Genomic DNA, 26,968 nt, shown 5'->3' with positions numbered 1-26,968 from the left:
CAGGTTTTCTATTTCTTCCTGGTTCAGATTTGGTAGTTTATATGTCTCTAAGAATGCATCCATTTTTTCCAGATAGACAAATTTGCTGGTATATAGGTGCTCAAAATATGTTCTTATAATTGTTTGTATTTCTTTGGTGTTGGTTGTGATCTCTCCTCTTTCATTCATGATTTTATTAATTTGGGTCCTTTCTCTTTTCTTTTTCAAAAGCCTGGCCAGGGGTCTATCAATCTTATTAATTTTTTCAAAGAACCAGCTCTTTGTTTCGTTGATTTGTTCTACTGTGATTTTGGTTTCTATTTCATTGAATTCTGCTCTGATCTTTCTTAATTCTCTTTTTCTGCTGAGTTTAGAATTTCTTTCCTGTTCTTTTACCAGCTCCTTTAGGTGTAGGGTTAGGCTGTATACTTGAGACCTTTCTTGTTTCTTGAGAAAGGCTTGCATTGCTATGTACTTCCCTCTCAGGACCGCTTTTGCTGTGTCCCACAGATTTTGAACAGTTGTTTTTTCATTTTCATTTGTTTCTATGAATTTTTTTAATTCTTCTTTAATTATTTGGTTTACCCATTCATTCTTTAGTAGGATGCTCTTTAGCCTCCATGTATTTGAGTTCTTTCCAACTTTCCTCCTGTGATTGAGTTCTAGCTTCAGAGCATTGTGGTCTGAAAATATGCAGGGAATGATCCCAATCTTTTGGTACCAGTTGAGATGTGATTTGTGACCCAGGATATGATCTGTTCTGGAGTATGTTCCATGTGCAGTAGAGAAGAATGTGTATTCTGTTGCTTTGGGATGGAATGTTCTGAATATATCTGTGATGTCCATCTGGTCCAGTGTGTCATTTAAGGCCTTTATTTCCTTGTTGATCTTTTGCTTGGATGATCTGTCCATTTCAGTAAGGGGGGTGTTAAAGTCCTCTACTATTATTGTATTATTGTTGATGTGTTTCTTTGATTTTTTTTTATTAATTGGTTTATATAATTGGCTGGTCCCATGTAAGAGGCATAGATATTTAAAATTGTTAGATCTTCTTGTTGGACAGACCCTTTAAGTATGATATAGTGTCCTTCCTCATCTCTTATTATAGTCTTTGGCTTAAAATCTAATTTATCAGATATAAGGATTGCCACCAAGGTTTCTTTTGATGTCCATTAGCATGGTATATCTCCCCCGCCCCCAATTTAAATCTGGATGTGTCTTTGGGTCTAAAATGAGTTTCTTGTAGATAGCATATTGATGGGCCTTGTTTTTTTTTTTTTTTAAAGATTTTATTTATTTATTTGATAGAGAGAAATCACAAGTAGATGGAGAGGCAGACAGAGAGAGAGAGGGGAAGCAGGCTCCCTGCTGAGCAGAGAGCCCGATGCGGGACTCGACCCCAGGACCCTGAGATCATGACCTGAGCCGAAGGCAGCGGCTTAACCCACTGAGCCACCCAGGTGCCCCGGGCCTTGTTTTTTTTTTAATCCATTCTGAAAACCTGTGTCATTTGATTAGGGCATTTAGCCCATTTATATTCAGGGTAACTATTGAAAGATAGGAATTTAGTGCCATTGTATAGCCTGTATGGTGACTGTTACTGCATATTTTCTCTGTTCCTTTCTGGTCTGTTACTTTTAGGGTCCCTCTTTGCTTAGAGGACCCCTTTCAATATTTCCTGTAAGGTTGGTTTGGTGTTTGCAAATTCGTTTAATTTTTGTTTGTCCTGGAAGATTTTATCGCTCCTATTTTCAATGGCAGCATAGCTGGATATAGTATTCTTGGCTGAATATTTTTTTCAATTAGTGCTCTGAATATATCATGCCAGTTTTTTCTGGTGTGCCTGGTCTCTGTGGATAAGTCTGCTGCCAATCTAATATTTCTATGTATATTACAGACTTCTCGTCCCAAGCTGCTTTCAGGATTTTCTTTTTGTCACTAAGACTTGTTAGTTTTACTATTAGATGATGGGGCGTGGGCCTGTTTTTATTGATTTTTGAGGGGGATTTTTTGTGCCTCCTGGATTTTGGTGTATTTGCCATATTTTGCCATATTAGGGAAATTCTCTACTATAATTTGCTTCAATATACCTTCTGCCCCTCTCCTTCTTCTTCTTCTGGGATCCCATTTATACTAATATTGTTTCATTTTATGGTATCACTTATCTCTTGAATTCTCCCTTTGTGGTACAGTAGTTGTTTGTCTCTCTTTTGCTCAGGTTCATTTTTCTCCATCATTTGATCTTCTATATCACTAATTCTCTCTTCTGCCTCATTTATCCTAGTAGTAAGAGCCTCCATTTTTGATTGGACCTCATGAATAGCTTTTTTTGACTTCAACTTGATTAGATTTTAGTTCTTTTATTTCTCCAGAAAGGGTTTCTCTAATATCTTCCATGCCTTTTTTGAGCCCAGGTATCACCTTGATAATCATCATTCTGAACTGTAGTTCTGACATATTACCAATGTCTGTACTGATTAGGGCCCTAACCATCAGTACTACCTCTTATTATTATTATTATTATTATTTTTTTGTGGTGAGTTTTTCTGCCTTGTCATTTTATCCAGAAAAGAATATATGAATGAGAGAATATAATATTTGTTATTATATAAGTGTGACAAAGATGCTAGAAAGATATGTGCTAACCAAATCAGAATAGATCCTAAACTGGGTCAGAAGAAAGGGGGAGAAATTAATTAAAAAATATATATTAGACTGGTGAATAGAAGAGAGCCACCCACTTGATTTTGGGTGTATTCTGATCTCTCAGAAGAAACTACCTCCCCAAATTTTAAAGAAAGAAAAAAAATATATAGGTAAAGACGATGAAGGGATGGAATATGACTGTAAACATGAAAATTAAAATTCTGCAAGAATTGATAAAATAAGTTGGTTGGGAAAAGAAAAAAAAAGAATGTGATCAGGCTGGAGAGTAGAACAAAGCCATGTGCTAGATTTAGGGTATATTTTGATCTATTAGAAAAAATTGTATCCCAAAATTTTAAAGAAAAAACCCCCTATATGTATACAAAAAGTAGGGTTAAATACAACGAAGGGATAAAATATGACTATAACAATGAAGATTAAAAAAAATTAAGATAAAATATTTAAAAAGCATTAAAAGAGGAAAGAGGAAAAGTTAAAAGAAATAGAATAAGGAAAAAAAATTAACTTTGCAGGGCACCTGGGTGACTAAGTAGTAAAGCCTCTGCCTTCAGCTCAAGTCATGATCCTGGGGTCCTGGGATTGAGCCCCTCATTGGGCTCTCTCTCTGCTCGGGAGGGAGTCTGCTTCCCTTCTCTCTCTCTGCCTGCCTCTCTGCCTTGTGATCTCTGTCTGCCAAATAAATAAATAAAATCTTTTTAAAAAAAATTTAACTTTGCAAGACTAAAGGATCATGGATCTGAGAGCCCACTCCTTGGCTCTGTCTCTGTGGTTGGCTTCCCTGCTCCGATACCTGGGAGCTCTGCCACACTCAGACACCCCTGGTCTTTCTGTGACACTGCGGGACCTGAGACCACACTGTCCTCACAAGGGCTCCACCCCTGCTTAGCCTCTGGAGTGACGTCACTCAGTGGAGCAGACTTCTAAAAGTTCTGATTTTGTGCTCCACTACTCTACTGCTTGCCGGGAGCTGGCCCCTCCACCCACAGTCTATCTTCCCGTTGCTTCAGATTAATCTCTCTGCATGTCCTACCTTCCTGAAAGTGGTCTATTTTCTGTTCCTAGAATTGATTCTCTTCTTCTATCTCCTGTTGAGTTTGTAGGTGTTTGGAATGGTTTGATAACCATCTAGCTGAACTCCTGGGACCTGATGTCATTTCAGTCTGCTACTCCTCTGCCATCTTGATTCTATAGGACTGATCCTCTTAATTAAAATGTTCACCACAGTTGACGTTTGCCTATCTCTTTGTTCTCCGGAAATGATTATGAAGGGTAATGGCCACCACTGATCCTTTTTTAACTCTCATTTTAAACATAAGGGGCTGAGTTCCTTAGAGGGAAAGAATTTGCATAAGGTCATGCAGTGGTTTAGTCTAGGATTTGAATTAAGGCCTCCTTACACTGTAGCAGTTGCTCTAGATCCACAAATAATGAGATTTGAAGGGTGATTGTGGGGAGTCTAAAGTTAGTGGTCAAACAGTGGCTGCCTCTCATTAGCTGGACCACACCCTTTATTGGAAGCCTCACAACCTCCTACTCCATCTGTAGTCTTATATGAAAATTTACAATTAATAATCCTTCCTGAAATGGTCTTATTTCTGTACCAGCATTTGTGTCCTGTTGGCTTGTTAATTTTAGTTTGTGAGACCTAGTTTAGTTTCAGAAACCTAGTGATGACCGCTACAATGCTGGGCTCCTTTGCTGTTCGGTAGTGCTAATAAACCATTATCTGCCATCCTAACAGTCGCTGCTTCCTGAACCAAAATGCAAGGGCAAAGATTACTTTGGTCTGAATTGGATTTGAAAAGGCTGAAAGAACAGGCTTTGAGTGTGCAGTGGCAATGCCAGTTGAATATTAATTATAGCGGCACTGCTGGTCTGCAGAAAGTACAATGGTTCAGCAATGAGTGTTAGAGAAGGATGATCAAATGCAGACAAGATGCTTCTGCATGTGAAATCTGGGAGTGTGGCATCAAACAGAGTCCAGGGAGCCTCGGGTGATTTTCTGCAGCTTTCCTGGTGTTCAGAGAGGTCTTTCTGGCCTTCTAATTTGCTCTTTTTATTTACTTCTCAGAATCACCAGGATGACTTGGCCAGGAGCTATCTTAGGGGCAGGTTTTAATTAGTGGCTTGGGGATTCAGAAAGTGGCAGTGAGGTAGATGGGGTTTCCATAACCCCTCTGTCCCACTGATTATTTCCCACATTTTAGGAATGAACTATGTCTACAGTGATCCAGACACATAATTACAACTAGACTCTATGTGGTAGGCATCTACACATGAAGACACTGAGCATTAATAGTATGGGGTGAGTGTGGGTGGGGATAGTGGTTTGCTTATGGATGTACCAAGTCATAGGCAAGTAATAATTTCTATATATCTCAACCCCTGGAAAACTTTTAAATTATGCATATTGAATAATTTCCTACAGATCTAACTGCCTGATAGATTGTGTGACTAATTGTTTCTTTCCACTTAAAATGGGAGCCTCCTAGTAGGCTGTATGTTTGGTTCAATTATGTTGCCCAGACCAAGGCTGAGGCCATTTTAGCCCCCCGAGGAGTGTGCTAATTGTCCTGAAGTATGTTGCCTAGTGTGTGCCTCATTGCTGTAGTGGTTTTAATGGAACTTCTAATTAAAAATAAGAAGAGAGGCAGGGATGGGTGCCTCTCTCCCACATCAGGGGTTCAGACAGAGCCCCTTTGAGCATGGCAATGTAAGCCTTCCCAAGGTGGGAGCCAGCTGGGGCAGAAAATTAATGTGCTTCTGGTATGGTTTGTCTACTAGGCACAGCACAGGCTTTTAGAGCTGTAATTAGAGCCAAGCCAATGTCTCATGTCTTTCAGGATGCCAATCCTTCTCCCAGGCTTTATGTGTGTTTGGAGGGTATTCCCATGGAAAACTGGGAGGAAAGGAGGCTGGGAATCTTAAATGGCTAGAGGTATAAACTAAGACCCTGAGAGAGTCTGGGAGACAGAACTGTGGAAAATTACAGGATGTGCTGTTTAGCAACAAGGCCAGCCTGGTCTTTGGTAATTACAGCAGGCTGGGAATCTGGTCTGGGTTTGGAATAGCTTTTCTCGCTCTTATTAATGCATTATTGATGCACATCATTATTAAAAATAATGCATTATTTGGAGGGGTGCCTTGTGGCTCAGTTGGTTAACCATCTGATTCTTGATCTCAGCTTAGGTCTTGATCCTGGGGTCCTGAGTTCAAGCCCCACGTTAGGCTCCATGCTGGGTATAGAGGCTACTTAAAAAAAAGTGCATCTTGTATAAGCTACCCAACTTTTCTGAGTCTCAGTTTGCTTACCTGTAAAATGGAAATAAAAAATGCCAATTAAAATTTTGATGGTATTTTGGTGTCATCATAGACTTAGAATATAAGAATGTCTGCAGCCCACATGGACAATCACTTCATCTCCCCTTGGTGGTCCTTCACTTTCCCAGTGGTCTACTTCCTTCTCCCTGTACTAGTACTACCAGAAACATTAGCAGAATGGAAACAAAAATAATTTATTTATAAATGTGAGCCCAGTGGCCCAAAGTCGAAGATGGATAAGGGAGCAGAAGAGAGGTTGGTTTTGCCTGTGAAGCAACACTTAGCCTAATTGTAGTGTTTGACCTCATGGAAAGAGGAAATGGAAGAGAGACAGGAGAGCCCAGAATGTTTCTGAAGCTGTTTTAAGATTAGGCCCTCAAGAACTACTGAGTTTTCTGGAACATTGACCATTGGATCATCCTTTGGTCTTTGCCTTTGGGGAAGAGAAGAAGTGGGAGGCTGAGGCAGAGATATTCTGGAATGGGGAGAGGCAGAGGAAATGTCTTTCCCTACCTCTGCCTCCTGAATTTGTAGTCAGGAATAGATGAAAGAACATTCTTATAAGCCGGTCCACTATTATCATTAGCCAAGGCTTAATTCTAGCCCTGGGGTGAGTCATTTAGGACTTGTCACTTCAGGCTCTGTCATTATAGCAAGTATGATTAAGGGGGGGGGGAGACCTGAGTAACGAGAAGTATCTGTATTGAATACTGTAAGATATGTGCCGAGAGCTTTGGGAGTTCAGTAACTAGGGATAGCTTTATGGAAGAAGTGGTCTCTAGAGGGCTGAATTTGAGATTCAGGCTTTGAGCAGGCATTCTAGGTAGAGGAGATGGCTCAACCAAAGGCACAGAAGTTGGAAAAGTATACAGTGTGTTTATAATGGTAAGCAATTAGGTTCCCTTGAACAGGTGCTCTGAGCCTGGCAAGGCAGGTCAGGATAAAGTGATGGGGGCCCAGTGTATGCTGGACTCAGGAGTTGGGGCATAAGTAGAACACACAGTTTTTGCTTACTTCCTTTGGGATTTATCTTAACATCTTTAATATTTCTTCTTTACCACCTGCTTACTTTTTCTGGTCTCCATCCCCAACATGTATTTGTGATTTTCTGATGCTTAGCCAGTCAGCAGGTCTTCAATTGACTTGCTAGTGGCTCTAATTATCCTGTATGAGAGCTGATTATTCTGGTTTCCAACTCATCTACTTGAAAAAAGATTTCTTACTGGTAGGTTGAGTGAAAACTTCAAGGGCACTTAAGAGTAAACTGAGTATGTGTTCTTTACAGGTGAGAGTGATGAATTCAGAAAAATCTGGGGCTTTAGAAGTCTCCATGCAAACCCCCTAATTTTAAAGATGGAAAATGATAAGGGAAGAAAAGTCTTATAATAAGAAATTTATAGATTTGGGAACCCAGATATCCCAACCCTAAATCTAGTCAGGGCTCTTTTCATTGTACTATAGAAGTGTTAATATTTTGGGCCCTGAAGTTGGGCATCTTGGAACTGAATCTCCTCTTTCAGCCACATATTTGTCTGTTGACTTGGGAAAGTTATCAGGCATTAGTTGGCTTCCTTGTTTCATTTTATAGAGGAGCAGAATGGAAAAAAAAAGTATTGGCATTTACAGGGAACAAAAAAAAATGAGGTGTATTCCCTGTTTGTCCTATTGTTCCAAGAGCCACCTGATGTGTAGGCCATCACTTCCAGGGATGAAACAAGGGCTTTCTAAAGAAAGGGTCTTCTGACAAAAGGTGTCTATGCTCCCTTGCCCCTGCCACCATTCTGGTCTGCCACTCTGCCTGAACTCCCATGCCTACTTATTCTTAATGATGAAGTACCCCAACAATGCTGTTAAACTATGTTACCAAGCTCCCTCATTTGGTCATGATATTCATTAAGAGCATGCCCTAAAGATATCCTCTGGTTATCCTGAGCCAACTGATTAATGGGGCCAGGAGAGTGATATGAGGTCCTACTGGGAGAGGCACCAATGGGACCATTTGGTAAAAGGGTACTCCATAAATTTCATTTTCAACCTGGAACAGACCTTCTAAATTACTATTCTCCAGTCACCTGGGATGAGCTTATGGGGTAGCTGAGGATAGCAGAGGTGATTTTCAGTCTCTGGCAAGTTCATGTCCCCTCTTTGGGTCTTCTATTCCTTCTCTGGTTCCTTGCTTTTTAAAAAGAGGAGTGCTTGGCTGGAAGCACAGCAAATGTTAAGCTTCCCTGGGGTCTTGTATCCCCTTCCTGAAAGACCACTTTCATTGCCTAACATACTGGTCTGTTATAAATGGGGAAAGCAAATAGATGCTTCTTTTCAAACAGTTCTTTTTTGTAAAAAGGGGCAAAAGATTATAAATCTTTCTCTCTCTTTCCCAATGCCCCCAGAAAATCTGGGTAGTTTTGAAGACAAGATTAGAGGCTTAGAGGCAGCAGTTGAGGGGTTTCAGGACTCACTTTTGACCCTGCAGATGGGAGAAGAGAATTCTGAGAGGTGACTTACTGGTATAACCCTACCCTTCAACCCTAGGCTGCCCTTTTGCAAACAGGGTGATATGAGGAGTTCTGGAAGGATTCTGTGGTCAAATCTACTCTGACTCACCTGCCATATGGCCTGATATTTTCAAATTTTACTCCTTTGGATTAACATTCTGAGATTTAAATGTCCAAGCAGCCCTGGAAAGGACTGCCAGTTAATCTCTGGTTGATAAGGTGGTTGAAGAGCCCTCACTAATTGTTTAGAGAACCCCAGTTCCAGTCTCAGCTCTAAATATAAATTAGCTGGTAACTTGGGGCTCATCCACTTACCTGTTTTTTGGGTTTTGTCATCTACATCTGCAGGGATATCTTTCACCTCATCTTGTGGGATAAAGGTTAGCTGGGGTAAGAAAAGCTCATGACATTGATGGGGGAAAAACATTTTTCCTAAAAAATTGGTCAGCCAGCCTCCCTTTGCTGAACTGGCACTGGGGTCAGTCCCTGAGGGTACTGTTGCCTTCCAGGTGGTATTGGTTCCTGAGGTGCCTGGGCTTGTCTTTCCCCAGGCTTGATCTGTGAAAGGCTGTCTCTCCTGTAGACAGACTGAGTCAGGTGGTGGCAGTTTAAATATTGACAGAGGAGGAGCTTAGACACAGTGATATGCATGGAAGGAGGGTACTGGAGACTCGACTTGGTGCTTTATTTAAAGAGTAAGTGGCTGGGGATAGAGAGGTGTTGATGGAGGAGATAGGAGACTAAAGCTGTCCTTCCCCACTCCTTAGACACCTCAGCACCTGGAGTGAGTCTACAGCCTGTGTGAGGGAGAGAGATGTCCTAGCTCTAGCTTCCCCCTGTCAGCTGGAGATGGTGGCTTCCCTGGCCCTGCAACTCCTTATAATCTACCGATCTGAGAAAGGCAACCAGGGACATTGCAAAGGCTTGGGGGGTTCATTATCTTCCCAAATAGTGTTGCTGTCCTGCCTGCTCTACTCCCTCTGAGACCAGCCCCCGTTAATGAGTTTCCTCAACAGCCAGAGTCACAACACTGTTGAGCATCGCCATGTACTGAGCACTTGGAACACAGCAGAGAAAAGATTGCAGGGTCCCTTTGTTATGAGATTTTCCACTATGTGTATGCATGATAGAGAATCAGACAGTTGTACAAATAGTAAACCAAAGGCTGCAGTTGCACAAGGGCATTCCACAAATAGCTCTTAGAACCACAGAATGTTAAAATCAGTCCAGTTTCTACCTTGAGTGTTTGGGGGAAGCCAAGAGAACCTCACTTTGAGGTTGAAACCTGGTGAAGGGATTTGTCCAGGGTCACAGTGGACACCACTGGCAGAGCAGACTTGAAATCTTGGCTCCAACTCCTGGCTCAGTTCCCCTTCCATCTTGTTTCCCTTGCTCTAGCTGCAAGAGTCGTCAGAAGCAGCAGCTCCTCCACTGATGCTAGGTGGCACCAGAACGCCTTGGAAGAAAAAGGCTCCAGATTTCAGCTCTTGTCTGACAATACCCATATCCTCATTGTGGGCATCCTAAAGTTCAGATGGACAGGGCTCCTTTTGTAATGCTCTCAAAGGCCTGCTTGGCCCAGCTCACAATCCCCACCTTCTTTAACAGAGAAATCTTGCCTGGGTTGGAGGTGCAGGGAGGGGCCATCTCCTCTTCGATTGCATAGGAGAATTTGCTCCTATGTGATTTCTCCTGGGGCTCTCAGGGCAGAATAGAAAGTTCTGGCTAGGTGAACAGCTCATAGGGAGATATTTTAGGGCAGTTGTAGGCATGAGTTCCAGTTCATCTTAGCTGTTAGTATTTTCTTTACTTAAGCTTTTGTCTGGGTGTGCAACCCAGCTGAACACAGTGTGGTCTTTCTCTGGGTCATATGGCCAGTCTGTGACAGAGTTAGGGTGGAATTCCAGCTCACTGAATACTGAACTACTTTGCTTCTCAGGAGAATGTGGAGAAGACAAGACCCTCTGTCATCTGTTTCCTACCTACCTGTTCAGCCCCACCTTGCAGTTGTGTAGCTTCGTGGCTAAGAGTATAGGCTCTGGTTTCAGACTCTTGAATGCTGCCTCCCCACTTGTTAATTGTGTGACTGTGCCATATTTATTTGGCTTGTCCTTGCCTCAGTTTCTCCCTTTGTAATGGGATGTGATGGATTGTCAATGGCCTCAAATTTCTTTGTAGATCCTCCCATTAAAGGTGGAATGTATTTTCCCCACTCCCTTGAAACTGGGATGGCCTTGTGATTTGCTTTGATAGAATGTAGTGATATGGATGATATGTGAGTTCTGAGCCTATGTCTCAAGAGGCTTTGTAGATTCTGTTCTCATTCGCATATGATGATGTTGGCTGACGTTCTCGAGGATGGGAGATCCCAGCCCTTCCACCTCAAACTGCACAGGGAATCATGAGCGCATAAGTAATTGTGTTGGTCCACTCCATTTTGTGGTGGTGGTGGTTTGGTATGTTGCAGAAGCTAACTGAAATAATGGAGCATAATATTACCTACCTTGGAGGGTTGCTGTGAGGTTTCCATGATGATGTACATTAGTCTAGTGTCAAACACACAGTGAGCTAGTGTGGTTGTTACTCTTAACATTACCGTAGGGGCATTTACTCTTTCTTATTTAGGTTATAGTCATTCTGACCTTTCTTTTCTTTTCTTCTTCTGTATACCAAACTCTTTCTTTTCAGGGCTTTTTTTTTTTTTTTTTTTAAAGATTTTATTTATTTATTTGACAGAGATCACAAGTGACAGAGAGGCAGACAGAGAGAGGAGGAAGAAGGCTCCCTGCCGAGCAGAGAGCCTGATACCGGACTCGATCCCAGGACCCTGGAATCATGACCTGAGCCAAAGGCAGAGCCTTAACCCACTGATCCACCCAGGCACCCCCTTTTCAGGACTTTGGTAGTTAATTCTCTCCATCTGGAATAGCCCTTCCCTGCCGTATTATCATGGTTAAAGCCTTTTCTGGGAACACCCTTCCCTTCTTTTTCATTCTTCTTTCTTTTCATAGAGTTCAACGGTCTCATTTATCTATTTCCTTAATTACTAGCTTCCCTTCTAGGTTGTCTTCCCTTCTAAGTTGTAAATCCCCTGAGGGCAGGAGATGGGCCCATTTTTTTCTCCTATTTTATCCTTGCTGCCTAACACAGTGCTGTGTACAGCAGGCACCCACTTGATCTTTTCCAAAGGAGTGTAAGGAGGCACCTGAATCAATCTGGGTTGGAGGTTGGTGTCAAGCTTCCATCAAGAGGAGGGTAGCCAGGCTAGAGTTTCAGAGAGAGGAGACTCTGTGTGCTTCTGCTTCTAATTCTTATAGCCATTTTGGTTTGTGTCACACTCTCTTGTTAGATCAAACATGTTCCTGATACTCTGTCTGACAAGGTATGAGCTTCTTTTAAGATAGGAACTGAATTTCTCACAGCACACAGCACATGACCAGGCACCTACTAGGAGCTTAACAGAAGTTTATTGGAGAGATAAATGGATGGACAGACTACTAAATAAATGAATGAATGCAAGAAGGATGGACGGATGGATGAGAGGGTACTCAGAAATGCAGGCAATTATGGAAAACAATGTTTATTTTTTTTCTCATAAAGGATAACACATTTCCAGTCAATCAGTAAAAGGTCATAAAAGTATAAAAGTATACTAAGTACAATCATTAGCATAATGTTATAGGAAAAGTTGTTATAACCTTTTCCCTTAAGATGGCATGTTGGATGGTCACAGCTAGTTTGGTTTCAAAGAGGGGCAAGAGTAGGTGACTAGTTGTCTCAGGTGTCCCAGGATTGAGGAGTTTCCTAGGATGAGGGCCCTTCAGTGCTAAAACTTGGAAAATCCCAGGCAATCTGGGATGGTTTGATCATGCAAGAAAGAACACAACATCACAATGTTGGGTATGGTTTGACATATAGGTTTAGTGGTCATTTTCACAAGTTTCCTATTACCTTGTTTCCCCTTAGCTCTGAAATGAAATCCCTGTGTTACTATTGAGGGTGTTACAACTTTCAAAATGTTTACATGTTTCCTGCGTATTTTTGACTTGATCCTTATGCCAAACCTGGAAGGTAAGGCAGTTTTAACCTAATTTGCAGGTGTGGCATCTTGCTTCAAGGCTCCTGGCTCTTGGCTCCTAGAGAGTACAGAAGCAAAGACTCAAACCCAGATCTCCTGAGGCCAGTGTTCTTCCCACTACTCTGTTCTTCTCTAAAACAGCCTACTGCTCTCAATCTGGTTTGCGGGAGTGGGCAGGAATCAAATGGGGAAAACAGGGACCCCAAGATCCAAGTTTTGGCTCAATCCTCTCATTTGGAACAATTCCTATCATTACTGCTTTGCCTGCTGTGTTCACCTGCTCCTTCTCTAGCAATCAGCATATAGGATTCTCCTGTTGACCATTATTGGCATCATTATATGGCACAGTCCGTAAAAGAGATCCAGTGTATTGGTTCCAGGGACACAATGCTTTAAACCATCCCTCCAGTTCAGGCTTGTCCACAGGAAGTTCCGAGGATGAGCTCATTCTGTCCAATTTGATTGTTGAGATATTTTTGTGCATCTTTGCTGAGAAGTTACTCAAGTGATAAGTCAACTTGTGGTGGCTATGACTCTTTGGCTCAAAGACTCGTCACCCCTGTTGCATCCATCACTAATATACAGGGGTTTTTGCTTAATATACAGGTACTACTTTAAGGAGGAGAGGGTTCAGTAGCCTTGTCTGACTTATCCTAAAGACTAGGGATACACTGTCCTTGTCCATAATAGCCCTGAATTCTCCTGATAGCCTCTTGGAATTCTATCATGCATTCTTTCATTTCAGCATTGTTTTGAGCACTTGTACATTTTGGCATTTGTAACCTCTAGGAATAAGAAGTTTCCATAATCTCTTAACCTCTGAAATGAGACTTCCTCTGACTCTCCCTAATATAAATGAAGCATGGGCCAGTGTCTTCCAGCTGGTAAGAATCTGGGATAAGCTTAATGATAGAGTTTAATACTGGACCTGTCCTTTGAGGTGTCCTTGTTTGGGCTTAGAGTTTCTCTATCATACAGGTTTATTCTGGGTCCAGAGGTATGAAAGTCTACCAGTCTTAGATCTGAATAAGGATGAGTACTTCCATTCAAAAATAAATAAATAGCTTAAATAGTACTGCTCCTATTCTCTTGGTACTGACTGTGGACATATGGTCCTTTAGCAAAAGCTTGGGGTCTATAGTGCACCCATTCACTTTTGCATGCTTATGTTGTTGCCTCTTACAATAGCTATGGACCTACAACTCTCAGAAGTGTCTGTGACACTCAGTTCAAACCTAGTTTTAATCTTTAGATGTTTTCTTTGGCTTAGAGACAGAAAGCAGCCCAATTCTCTATGAAAGTGTTGTTAAGCTTGACATAATTACCACTGCAATACACTCAAGATGAAGTACCTTTGTATATGGGTCTCTTCTGAAACTTTAACTTTTGGCATAATAAGATGAGGTGATGGTTTGGCAAGCTCAGAAACTTCCATATCCTAAGAGAATGCCTGGGTAGCTAGATCTCTTGGAATCTTGGAAAATTATGGCCCTGTTGTGTTGGCCATTGGCTCTACTTACCTAGAAGGTCACAGCAATGTTTCTGGGCTAAAATATTTAACAACTCAATATATTAAAAACATAGTGTTCTTATAAAAATTTCGATGGCGTGATGTGCTGCCTGGCAGCCAGAGAAAGCTAGAGGTTGACTGGTTTCCAGTCCTTTGTCAAAGCCCTTGGGGCCAGCATTTTCTCCAAGGAAGTCAAGCCTGGTTCCTCCATGAAGAGGAAGATTCATGGGTTAATTAGGCCATCAACTGGGTGGCTTCCTCTGGGTTTGTACAGATTTCTGCAGGCCATTCATATGGTCATTGAACTCTGGGATCGGCGATGACTGCCCCTGCTTAAGGGCCTGTCCTCATCAATCTGTCCACCGCTTGAGTAGGCTCCTGAAGCCATTGTTCTGCTAGGCCCCAGAAGAGGGTATTCCCTGCATGAGGGTTTAGCTGAGGAGTCCCCTGGGCATGGGTGATCCTTCAGATGGTCTCTGCTGCATTTCTCTCCATGTAGCACCCAATCCTCCTTGCACTTCCGCTTGGGAGGGCTAGAGCTCTTTGGGCTACTGGCTCTGAAGTCTTGTTCTGGGACAGGTGGCACTGGATGGTGGGTGCGCTGAGCCTCTCCAGGAATAGGGACAGGCCTCCGTCTGCTCCTCCAGCTCTGTATTTCTAGGTCTCTTTTGTCTGTGGGGAGTTTGTCGATTTTCTGAGCTTTTAAGATCAGGGACTTCCCGTAAGTCCCTTGTAGAGATAGGAAAAAGTACCTGGTGGGAGACAACAGAATAAAAGTACTTTTTTTTTGTGGACTTTTTGAATTTCAGCATTGGAAAGGGCCTTAGAATCCAATTCCCCACACAGGGCAAGATCCTCTTTGTTACAGTCCTGACTGTTGGCTATCAAATCTAGGCCTGGGTACCTCTGGTAATGGGGTATTCAACAACAACAAAATATAATAGCTAACATTTATTGTGTGTCTGAGCTATCCTAAGTGTTTTAGATATTAACTCATTTCATTCTTCCAACAATCTTGTGCAGTGTGTACTTTTGTTTCCCCTGTGTACAGATGAGTAAAACTGAGGCACCAAGGGATTAAGTGATTTGTCCAGAGCCACACAATGACAGAGCTGTGATCAGAACCGAGCACTCTGGATCCCAAGGCTTTTAATTACCATGTGAAGGTGGTCCATTCTATTTCTGGGATATTCTAATTCAGGTAAATGTATTTGCTTTGTAATATCAACCCTTTGTGGAACTAATTTTTAAGTAGTTTCTAAATACATATTTTCCCTGAATCTATGGACTGACTTGACAGCATCACTGTATTATCACTATTTTCTAGATGAAAAAACTGAGGACCTAAGTGAGGTCCTAATTGACCTAACTGAGGACCTAATGACCTCCCTGATGGTTAACTCAAGTGTTCCTTTGTTTCTGCCAAGTTAAAGGTGGACTCTGGGAGTCTCTGTGTTTGAATCTTTTCTCTAGTCCAAGTTTAGGGAAGAAAGGAGTGGGGTGGTGAGTAAAACTATATGGTGTATGGACAAAGAATCACATCATGATACTGGGCAATTCATGCTCCCTCTTTTGGTGTCAATTTCTTAACCTAAAATGTAATTCAACTGGTCAGGAGAACACTCATGGTCTTTTCCAAAAATAATTCTTTAAAAAGTTTTATTTCTAAAGCCTTATAGAAAGGCTCCATCCTTCCACTATTGTCTAAAAGCTTTAGGGTGACCTCACAGTGGGCAAGGGTTTCTGAAGACAACAGTAGGTCCAATGGAATAAGATAAAATTTCCCTTTTTCTTTCCATCTCACCCAGTGAGGCAGTACAGGTGGCCATGTATATGTTTCAGAAATTGAAAGATTCAATTTCTTGGAAATTTAAGCCTTTCCCTCAAGTTATCACTTTCTTTTCTCCATCCATTTATTTAACAAATACCTGTAAAGGCCCTACAATAAGCCAGGCCCAAAGGGATCAAACTGTGAACAAGACAAAGTTCTTGCTTTTATGTAGCACATAAATAGACTTTTATAAATGGAGAGAGAATGAAAAGTGTCAAACACCTGATCTGGTGTGAGAGCCCTTCCTTGAGAAGAAAACATTTAAGCTGAGGACTGAGAGACGTGTAGGAGGTAGTCAGGCAAAGAGGGGATGAGAACAAAATCCTGCATACAATGGCTGCAGTATGGAAAGTGAGGATAAGAGTTGGGGAATATGAGACAGAGGGTTTGGTAGGGCCAGAGCAGGAAGGGACTGTAGCCATATCTTGGGTTTTTGTGCTTTATTGTGAGGGCCTTGAGATGCTCTTGGGTGGGGGGTGGGACATAAACAGATGACAAGATTATACTTTGACACAATGATAATGGATTAGAGCAAACCCATTAGGAGACTGCTGAAGTAATTTGGGGTAAAAAGATTAGAAATGGAAGTAGTAGATGGATTTGATAAATTCTAGGGGCTAAACCCATCTGTTCTTCTGACAAGTCAGATATGAGGTGATAGGTGGTATTAAGGATAACTCCCAGGAGTTTGTTCTGTCCTGGTCCTAAGTGGGTAGCATTTGATGGAGAGAACTCTGGAAGAGACCTATTTCTTTGATGGTGGTGCTGTTGATAGAGGATGGATCATGAATTAAATTACAGATGTCTGTTTCCTCAGAGTAAACGTGCCTCATGGTGGTGATGATAGGTAGCTAGAAAGATACATCTGGAATTCAGAAGAGAGGAATTTATACTGGAATAGGAATTTATACTAGGAATTTATACTGGAGATTCATCTATTAAAAATGATACTTAACTTCACAATAGTGGTTGCTATGTCTATGGAGACAATATAAAGTTAGAAGACAGAAGAACCTATGACCAAGGCTAGACATCCACTATGTCAAGAACACGAACCAGCAAAGGAAGCAAAGAAGTTGGAGAAAAACCAACAGAGTGTCGTGTTACTGAAGCCAAGGAAAGAGTGTTCAAGGATAGTTATCCTCCCTTATAGCTAATTAAGACACTGCTTTGTGTTGTAAACTTAGTGCAGTAGTTTCTTTGTTTTATCTGTAAAATAATTTACATGTTCCTAGTTTAAGAGAATCTGTACACTTCTTTTATATTGCTTGAATTAATTAGACCAAGGTAAGTGAGGTCACAGCTAGTGGCCCAATTATCACAAGCTTGGTGTGTGAAATCAATCACCATTATGATAAATGTAGCTTAAAACTTTAAGTGAATGAGTAGTTTTCTGTGGCATTCTTTCACGTAGATTTCTATACAAAACATTTATTTTTCCAAGATTATGAGTCTATAGTCCTTGGAACTATTAAAATAATCTTTATCAGAGGAAATATCTGCTTTTCTTAGTAAATGATGAAAAAGAACAGAGATTTAACTTGTGCGCTATGTTAATTAGCAAGCAAATATTTGTTAACTTTTTCCTAACTTGTCCCTTATCTGTTGTAACAAGCTCTAATGCTGAAGGCTTGTCTTTTCAAAAACAGTTGTCAACAGTCTTGATACTTGTCAAATATCCTCAGCAACCTGACTGGTTTTGGCTCTAGGTGTTTCCCACCCAAGGGTAAGACAAAGAATATAGGCTGATGACTTTCTTTCCATACCCTAAATATGATATGGAACAGGGGGGCTCAGTCCTTGGCTAGTGGTGATCATACTTGTGTTTAACCCAAAAGTGTGAACAAAAGTACTTAACCCACATTTTGATGCCCCTTTCCATGAGCTTACATTCTTAATGGTCTTTCCCAAGGGGCTGGGCCGAAGAAGGGGTGGGGTGGGGTGGGCAATGCATCCTCTGAGGCTTGTACTTGTTTTTAATTGCTTCCTGTTCTTCACTCCAGGCCCTTTTTCAAAACTTGTCACTTCCCTGTATTATGGTCACAGTTCTACTGGAATTGTCTGTTGGATTGCAGGTTTCTTAAGAAAAAGGGTCCTTTTTTATTCCCCTTTCTTTTCTAACCTGGATTGCTCATTTGTCTCAGAATGAAGCCTATGTGACAGGAACTGTGCTAAGTATTGGTAATATAAGGATAAGGAGTATACCTTCTGTCCAGAAATTAATGGTCACACAGAGATAGACAATTTATAACAAATGGCTACAGGCAGTGACAGAGACACACCCAGGTGAGGCGAACATGTAAGAGAGCGGAATGTATTTCCACTTGAAGGTAGGTGAAATCATGGAAGGGTTGGAATGGGTCACGTCTGAAATGTCAAAAGATGAGGAAGTTTGGTAATAGAAAGTACATTCCAAATAGAAGGAACAGCCTGAATAAGAGCAAGAAGGTGAGGAGACCTGGGCCTTCAGAGAAGTAAAAGAAGCTTGGTAGTGTGAAGCCCAAAGTTTGAAGTAGGGAATTGAGGGAGGAATGAGGCTGTAGAGACCAGCAGGGGCCAAGCAGGGAGGTCATGCACACAGAGTGTATTCAGAATACAACTGATATTTGTGTTTCTATCTAGGTATCTTCAGCCTTCAACCTTGCATCAGAGGCACATCAGAAATCAAGGTTCTGAACTGGCTTAGGACAAAGAAATGGAGACCAACCTAGGTAAGCAAGCTGCCACATTTATTAAAGGAAGTATGACTGGCTACGGCTCTCTAATTTTGGATTAGAGAAAGTTCTGCACAATGTTGAGATAGTCTGTTTACTACAGTTTATGATGATAAGGTGGCTGAATTTCAGTGCTCAGAGTGGTGAGATCTTAAGGATGGAGAGGGGCTAAGTCCTGCACACATGTACATGTTCAAGTTCACTGACTGTTCTAACTCGAGTATGGGCTGCGGAACAGAACACTGGCCACAAAATTGGGAAAATCCAGTTCGTTCCCACTGTGGTTTTTGGTGGACTTATAGAAACATTAGGGTCCTTCCTGGGACTTAGCTGTCCCATGAGCAAGTGGCCCTAGAACTATAGCTCTGCCTAACATCTAGTTGATGGCAAAAGCAAAACAAAGTGCTAGATAGTGTGTAGCAAGAATGAGCTTCAAGGAAATGCAAGGCATTGTTGTTGCTATTCTTCTGGAAAAGTAAAATGCAGGTTTAGGCCAGAAATGTTAGAAATAGTCTTTGGGCTGGAATGCTTTATTGGCTAATACATATTTTTTATATGTAATAAATTTGAATTATGTTAAAAAGTGGACTATTTCATGCAAAATTTGAATTTTTGAAAGAAGTCTAAAGCTCTGGAATGCTGAGACTTGATCTTTTGTGGTGACAATGATAGGGAGAAGCTGAGAAGGTCTTTCTCCCCATGTCTGTACTATACCTGGTTTGCTGCAGTTGTGTGCCTGTCCCTATAGTTATTAGAGTTATGAGACTCCTGGGCTAGTAAAGGACCATGGAACTTTTCCAAACGATCCCTTATACACAACAAAATTTGTAAGGCAGTAGGGCAGGAATTATCATTTTATAGGTGTCACAACTGAGGCCATGCCAGTTGGTGACTTTGCTACTCTGTGGCTGACCTGGGATCACAGTCCCTCTTATTTGCCTTCTAAGTCATTATTCTCTTTGATCTAATATCCCGTTTTTGAAACAACAGTCTCAAGGTTCCCAGCAGGAGTCAAACTCCTGACTCTTGGCTTAGGAAAATAGCTTATTACGGAGGGGGAACATTTGTGGTTCTAGGAAGAAAACAATCAATGTGCTCAAACCTTGGGAGAAGAGCCATGACCGGTGTGAGGAAACAGACGAGGTAGAAAGTGGGGTCTGAGAGCTGGCCTTCCATCACCCAGTAGGGATTGGTGGGACTGTTGCAGATGACGCAGGTGGCATTGTAAATGAGGGATACCACAAAATACATCAGGAAGCTGCCTATGAGAACAAGCCCGTGGATAATGGTCTGTGGAAGGAAAGGAAAAGTAAACACTGTTGAAACTATAGCTTAGATCAGGGGGCAGTGAAATCATGGCACAAACTTTGTTTTAAACTTTTTTTGAGGGGGAATGCAACACACACATAAAAAATTAAAAAAAACCCATGCAGTTTAATGGAGCATTAGAAGCAAATACCACCAAATACCACCAATACTTCTATCACCCAGAATTTGAACATACTTAAAGAACCCCTAAAGATTCTGTCTCACCCTTGAATTTGGTGATACTTACAAGCCATTCTTTGTAGTTTCACTGCCTATATACTCTGCTTTTCAAATGTTAGATAAATAAAATCCTGTTTGGTGTGAGAAATCCATTTTTTCCACATGTGGCTGACAGTTTATTCATGTTCAAAGCAATGGTGTGTCCTGTTGTCCGATCTTATTTTGTCCTATTTTTGTGTTCTTTTACCCATTCTTATCTTCTTTTAAACTTGATTATTTTGTACAATTTCATTTTCTCCCTTTACTGGTTTGAAAGCTGTGTACTCCATTTCTGTTCTTTCACTGATTACTCAATAAATGATAATAAGCAATCTTAACTTACCATAGTCTAAAGTATGTAACTACTTTTCCCTACTCCTGAATCATACAAGGGCTTTAGAGCACTCTAACTCTGTTTACCTCCCTCCTGACTTAAATCTTATTGCTACTGCATATTTTAATTCTATCCTCTTTTAAAGCAGACAAGTCATTATTGTAGTTGAATGTCATGTCAGTGAAAACTGACAGTTACTAAAATTCATGTTAAATTTCTACCCAAGAAAGAGAGTGTCTGGCTTCGAGTACTTTCAAAAGGGAAATACACGTTCTCATAATGATTTTTAGTAACCGACTCCTTTTCCAAGAGCACCAGAAATTACAAGTAACTACTGGTTTAGCTGGTCTAGAAATACTTTGGGCGGGTTAATACTGCTGAATGGGGAGTGAAAGGAAAAGGTCCCGTCTTTGAAAGCAGATGCATGCAGTGCTCTGAGAAGGTGGGCTGAGGAATCAAGGTACAGAATCTTTAGTTCATCACCCATGTGATACACAGTCAAGGCCTGATTGTACTTTTCAGGGCCTTTTGAAGGGCTAAAAAAAATCTGGTGGTTAAGAGGGTGGTAGATAGTAGAATTCCTCTTGGAAAATGTCTTGAGCTAGTTTTCTTTTATTTAAATGTAATTAAATTGTAAAATATTTCAAGCAAACAGATAGTATACCTCATATACCCAACATCCAGCTTTATCAATTTTAACTATGTCATATTTCCTCCAGTTTTCATTAAAGAAATTTAACATATACAATTAAAGTATCCAGGATTCCCTTGCAAATGTTCTCTCTTCAGTTTTGAATGTAAATTCAGTGGTTCACCATTCTTACGCATATTTTATACATACATGTTTATGAATGCGTCTTTAACTTTTTTCACTAGACCTAATGCTTTGGAATGCCATCTTTGTTGATGGATCTGGTTTTGGTTATTTATTCATATATATTCATATATTATATGAATATGCCACAATTTATTATCCCATTGATGAACATTTAGGCTTTTTCCTTTTTTTTTTTCCTCCTGCTATTAGGAACAATACTATAATAAGCATTCTTGAAGACATCTCTGTATATACACATTATACACATGTAAGAGTATTTCTAGGGTGCATCATACTTAAAAGTAGAATTGTATCCTAGCAGGTGAGTACTTAAGCTCCTCTAGCTATTTTTTTTTTTTTAAAGATTTTATTTATTTATTTGACAGAGATCGCAAGGAGGCAGAGAGAGGAGGAAGCAGGCTTCCAGCAGAGTAGAGAGCTTGAAACAAGGCTCCATCCCCCCCCCCCCCCCCCCCCCAGATCATGACCTGAGCTGAAGGCAGATGCTTTAACCCACTGAGCCACCCAGGTGCCCCAACCTCCAGCTATTTTCAAACTGCTCTCTAGAGTGGTGGCATCAGCTTATAGTTTGTGGTCTACTACCAGGATATGAAAGTTCCTTGGTTGGGTTTTCTCAGCTTTCACATACTTCTGAGTTAATTTGTCAATAATTTATTTAGAATTTTTATATCTCTGTTCATTTAGTCAGATGGGTCTATAATTTTCTCTCCTTGAACTTTCTGTGCCTATTTTGGTATCAGGATTATTTTAGCCAATTTCTTTAATGGTGACTGATTTAATCAGGTTTGCTAAATGACCTTGGTTATGTTCTGGTAAATTTTACATGTAAAGAAATTACCAACTTGTTTTAAGTTTTCAAAACATACCTAAAAATTTTATCTATAATTACCAGTCATTCTCATATTTTTGTGGTGTTTGGTGTCTTCTCTTGGATCAGGTTTGCCAGAGATTAGTTTTTTTAGTTAAAATTTCAGTTAGCATACAGTACAATATTAGTTTCAGGTGTGTGATACAGTGATGCAACAAGTCCAGACAACCCCCAGTGCCCATCACAAGTGCTCTCCTTAATTCCCATCAGCTATTTAACCCATCCCTCAACCACTTCCCCTCTGGTAACCATCAATTTGTTCCCTATAGTTAGGAGTCTGTTTCTTTGTTTGCCTTTTCTTTTGCTTGTTCGTTTTGTTTCTTAAATTCTGCACAAGTGTGGTATTTGTCTTTTTCTGACTGACTGACTTCGCTTAGCATATACTCCCTAGATCCTTTCCCTGTTGCTGCAAATGGCAGGATTTCATTCTTTTTTAAAGGCTGAGTAACAGAGATTAGTTGTTATTAGGGTTTGGAAGAACTCTGTTTTGGTTTTATTGATCCTTTCTCTTAAGTTCCTTGAATTGAATTCTTGTTTTTTATCTTTTTGTTTTTTAATAATAAAAGTATTAGCTTCATCCCACAAGTTTGCATATATGGTATTTTTAAAAAAATTTTTTTCAATTTATTTATTTTCAGAAAAACAGTATTCATTATTTTTTCACCACACCCAGTGCTCCATGCAATCCGTGCCCTCTATAATACCCACCACCTGGTACCCCAACCTCCCACCCCCCGGCCACTTCAAACCACTCAGATTGGTTTTCAGAGTCCATAGTCTCTCATGATTCACCTCCCCTTCCAATTTACCCCAATTCCCTTCTCCTCTCTAACACCCCTTGTCCTCCATGATATTTGTTATGCTCCACAAATAAGTGAAACCATATGATAATTGACTCTCTCTGCATATATGGTATTTTTATAGTCATTCAGCAATAGTTTCCATCATGATTTACTCTTGACCTCATGGGTTATTTAGAAGTACATTTTGAAACTTCCAGGCATGTTAGGTTTGTTTGACTATCTTTTTATTGTTTGTTTTTAATGTAAATGCATTGTCAGAAAAGATGATTATGATTCTTTCAAATTCCTGTAAGAATTTAGAATTTGGTCCTTCAGTTTTTGGTACATGGTCTGTGTGTTTTTGAAAAGATGCATGTTTATCAACTACATTAGATCAAATGTGATAATTTCAGGCTTTTATATTCTTTCTATTTGATCTGTTTCTGATAGGGTTGTATATAAACCTCACACTACAATTGTGAATTTGTCTATTTGTCCTTATGTCTGCTGGACAAAAATATCCAGTTTGATAATTTTTGCTTTTAATAGGTGAATTAAATCCATTAACATTTATTATGAGTAATAGTAAATGATAGATTTGGATTTATTCTGAACATCTTATTTTGTGGTTTTTTTTGGGGGGGGGCTATCATTTTTCTCTGCTCTTAACTTTTTATCTTTCCTACACCATACAGAATTGATAGTTTCCTATTTCCCTCTTATTTCTTTCTATTTATTTATGGATAAATCTTAAGTTTTAAAGATACATTTTCAAGTATTAAGAGACCTTAAGTTTTGAGACACTCTAAATAAATATGGACATTTATGGAAAAATTGATAGTTAAATATATATTTCTTATTAATGATGCAGATAAATACATATTCTCTTATTAATGAAGATTTTAGCATAAATTGCCTATTGAACAATCCTTTCTTACCTTGTTGTTATTTCTTACAGTTTGGCTTTTATGTTCTTACAGAAGTATGTTTCTTCTTTTGCTGAGGGTCTGGGAGTAGCAACCTTACAATGTCTGTTTATCTGAAAATGTCATTGATTTTGTCCTGGTTCTAAGTGATGTGTCTGTTTGTTATTTCCCCTCGGGTCTTTGAAGATAATTATTCCATTGTTTTCTAGCTTCTATTGTTTGTCAGTTTAACAACTATTCCTTTTCAAGTAAGCTGTCCATAGCCTCTGGTTGACTTTAAGATTGTCTCTTGTATGCTATACAGTTTCACTGTGATATATCCAAGTGATATGTTCAGATTTATTTTAATTTTCTGTTATTATCTCTTCAGATACTGCTTCTCTACCATTTTTTTCTTCTTCTATGACCTCTCTTATGCGGATGCTGGAGCCATTTATTCTAGCCATTATTCCTTTGAATTACTTTATTGTATTTGGTGGCATTCCAGATGATTTCCCAATCATATCTTCAATCTGGTAGTTTACTATATATATGTCAGAGTCTGATCTAGAGTGGATCCCACAAAATGCATCCTTAATTTCAGTGACAAAATTGCTCATTTTGAAGAGTTTTATGTTTCCTCAGCTTGGTTCAGTTCCCAGTATTAAAATCGTCTTTGACCCTTACCTCTCTTCCTCATGGCTTCTGATAAAACTGGAATTCCAAATAGCATGTCCTTGTCAACTTTTCTTTAGCTTGCTTTCTTGAGTGGGCTACTCTAGCCAAGACCTTGAACCTAGCAGTGAACAGGGCTCCAATCTTCCTTACCCCATAAGAACCAGACTCCCCACTGCCACATTCAATTTCTTGTCCTAGATTCTGGAAAGCCTTCAATTTGAGCCAGGCCAGTACCTCTCGCTCCTCTGCCTCACTGTTTTTCAGCCTCTTCTGTTGCTGGTGCTTCTTGAAGAAATTTATCCTGTGCTTAAGATTGACTATAACTTTTTGGTTTTATCACTTTGTTCTGTTTGTCTTTGGCACGAATTGGAACACAGGGTGTCTGTGATCTGGAAGTTTCCTTGGGTGGCTCCTACTAGCTCTCACGTCGTACAGGTGGATCTAATTTAATTAACATCCATTACTTTACAATAAATGTATATCAAGTGATTATCCTGTGTACCTTAAACTTGTTGAGGAATAATTACAGCACTGTATAAGATTAACCACTAGCCCCCAAAACGTACAGAGTGCTCTGGGATGTTAGATAAGATGATACATTAAAAATCATATAAATAGGCATCTGCTATATGATTTTAAGCTCTTTGTTTTTGTAATTATCACTGGCTATAAGAATTTAATGAAAAATCTGGCATTACCTTTTTAGATACTGAGATGTGATATTTGGACATGCTTGAGGTGTGCTCACATGAAGGTAGCCTTCTAATCTTTTACCCTGAAATTAAATGGAGAGCATGTGCTTCCCTAACACAGCTTTAAGTCCAGTTACGCTACTGTTGTCCTCATCTCCAAAATACCCTAAAAGCTTTTAATGCCAAATACCTAATTTTTGCAATGAATTGTCTCATAGTTTTATAGGCCCAATTTTCATAATCCTGGATAGATGATAAGCAAGTTGAGGCTAGGCACTTTATCTTTTATACCTAGCTCATCCCTCTACAAGTGGGACACAGGTAGGAGTTCAGGAGTTGCTTTTTTATTATTATGTTCAATTAGCCAGCATATAGTACATCAGTAGTTTTTGATGTAGTGTTCAACAGTTCATCAGTTGTGTATAACACCCAGTGCTCATCACCGCACGTGCTCTCCTTAATACCTATCACCCAGTTACCTCCCTCCTGCTCCCTTCTGTAACCCCCAGTTTGTCTCCCAGAGTCCAGGTTTGTCTCCCTGTCTGATTTATTCCCATTCAGTTTTCTCTCCCTTCCCCTAAGGCCCTTATGTTCCACATAGGAGAGAAACTGTATGATCATTCTTTCTCTGCTTGACTTCTTGAGTGGATCAATGATACAGAGTAAAACAACTCAAATATAAGCACTTGAGGTGCTTACCCAAGTCTTCATTTCCATTGCCTGGTGCAAGAGAATTGTGGTGAGGGAGATGGTATTGATGGGTGTCCCAAAAGTAAAGACATCAATATCAGAATCCTTGTAGGTCTGCAGAGAAGGAAAAAGCAAGCACTGTTAGATGTGCCCTGGGATTCAAGGTGGGTGTTGTGGGAGGGGAAGGAATGAAGAGAAGATATGCAGCTGCCTTCTGTGGGGAACTGACCCAAGGAACAGACAAGATGAGGAGTGAGTTAATATGGCTAAATTCTTTGGAAACACATTTGTGGCAGAATCCACGATGGTTATTCCAGAACATTGTGGAATGACTGAACCAGCAGGCACAATGACAAATGCTTAAGATACTTCTGTGTCTACCTTCAAGGAGGTTATAGTCTACTAGGCAGGGAAAATGTGGTACAATTAAGGGGATAAATGATATAATGGTACAAGGTATACAGAATACCCTGGGGGTACAGAAGAGAAGATAATCAGTTGAGACCATAATAAGAGAAGTTTATCTCTTGAAAAGAGAGGAAAGGCAGGCCAGGCAAAGGTGAGAACTTCAGGATGAAAAGTTCAAATAGGCCCAGAAGGTAGGTGTGTTGAGCACAGAGTAGGGGCAAAAAATAACCAAGAAAGGCAGGCAGAGTCCCAGAGAAGGAAAGGAAATTCAATAGGAAGCACAAATAGGAAATTCAAATGAAGCACAAAATGACTGTCTCCTTGACCCATCTTGTCACTAACTACAAAAGAATGCACTTACCCTACCTTCTGGTACCCTATCCAGGAGAAATAGAGCTATGCTCGACTATCTAAATTCCCACTCTTTAAACTGGGAACCTTACTGAGGTGGGGCTGGTATCTCTTGCTTTTACTTCAGATGATGTAGCATTTGTTATTATCAGAACTTATTGCCTGAATGCATGCTGCCCTGACCCTGGAATCATGAATCTAAATATAAATCAAGGATTATAAATTCAAATACCTTCGGTGTTCAAGTAAGAAATGGTAAAGGAGTGTAGGAGGCTAGGTATAAGACAAAAGGGAGTGGTA

General features: G+C 40.3%; 1 protein-coding gene and 1 long non-coding RNA gene across 6 annotated transcripts in view; one reads left to right on the top strand and one right to left on the bottom strand.

Annotated features, from left to right (window-relative positions):
- Positions 1-26,968, top strand: part of LOC309861604 — an 88,896-nt gene that overhangs the window by 54,814 nt on the left and 7,114 nt on the right. The window contains exons 3-5 of one of the 2 annotated variants that reach the window (XR_014310043.1): positions 15,102-15,251; positions 18,504-18,592; positions 21,484-21,595. This is a non-coding gene — a long non-coding RNA (uncharacterized lncRNA). The remainder of the gene's footprint in view (positions 1-15,101; positions 15,252-18,503; positions 18,593-21,483; positions 21,596-26,968) is intronic. The other variant, XR_014310042.1, reaches the window with a different exon arrangement.
- ATP10B (ATPase phospholipid transporting 10B (putative)) overlaps positions 11,938-26,968 on the bottom strand; it is a 262,323-nt gene continuing 247,292 nt past the window's right edge. For all 4 annotated transcript variants that reach the window (XM_082724635.1, XM_082724638.1, XM_082724636.1 and 1 more), the window contains 3 exons: positions 25,919-26,023; positions 19,698-19,885; positions 11,938-14,802 (listed from right to left, as the gene is read on the bottom strand). In XM_082724635.1, the coding sequence (XP_082580761.1) occupies positions 14,340-14,802; positions 19,698-19,885; positions 25,919-26,023 (756 nt within the window). In that variant the 3' untranslated portion in view covers positions 11,938-14,339. The remainder of the gene's footprint in view (positions 14,803-19,697; positions 19,886-25,918; positions 26,024-26,968) is intronic.

The sequence above is a fragment of the Mustela nivalis genome (genome assembly GCF_964662115.1).
Source record: "Mustela nivalis genome assembly, chromosome: 3".
In the NCBI taxonomy this organism is placed as follows: domain Eukaryota; kingdom Metazoa; phylum Chordata; class Mammalia; order Carnivora; family Mustelidae; genus Mustela; species Mustela nivalis.
The sequence above is the reverse complement of the archived record's forward strand: the minus strand, read 5'-3'. Positions and strand labels throughout refer to the sequence as shown.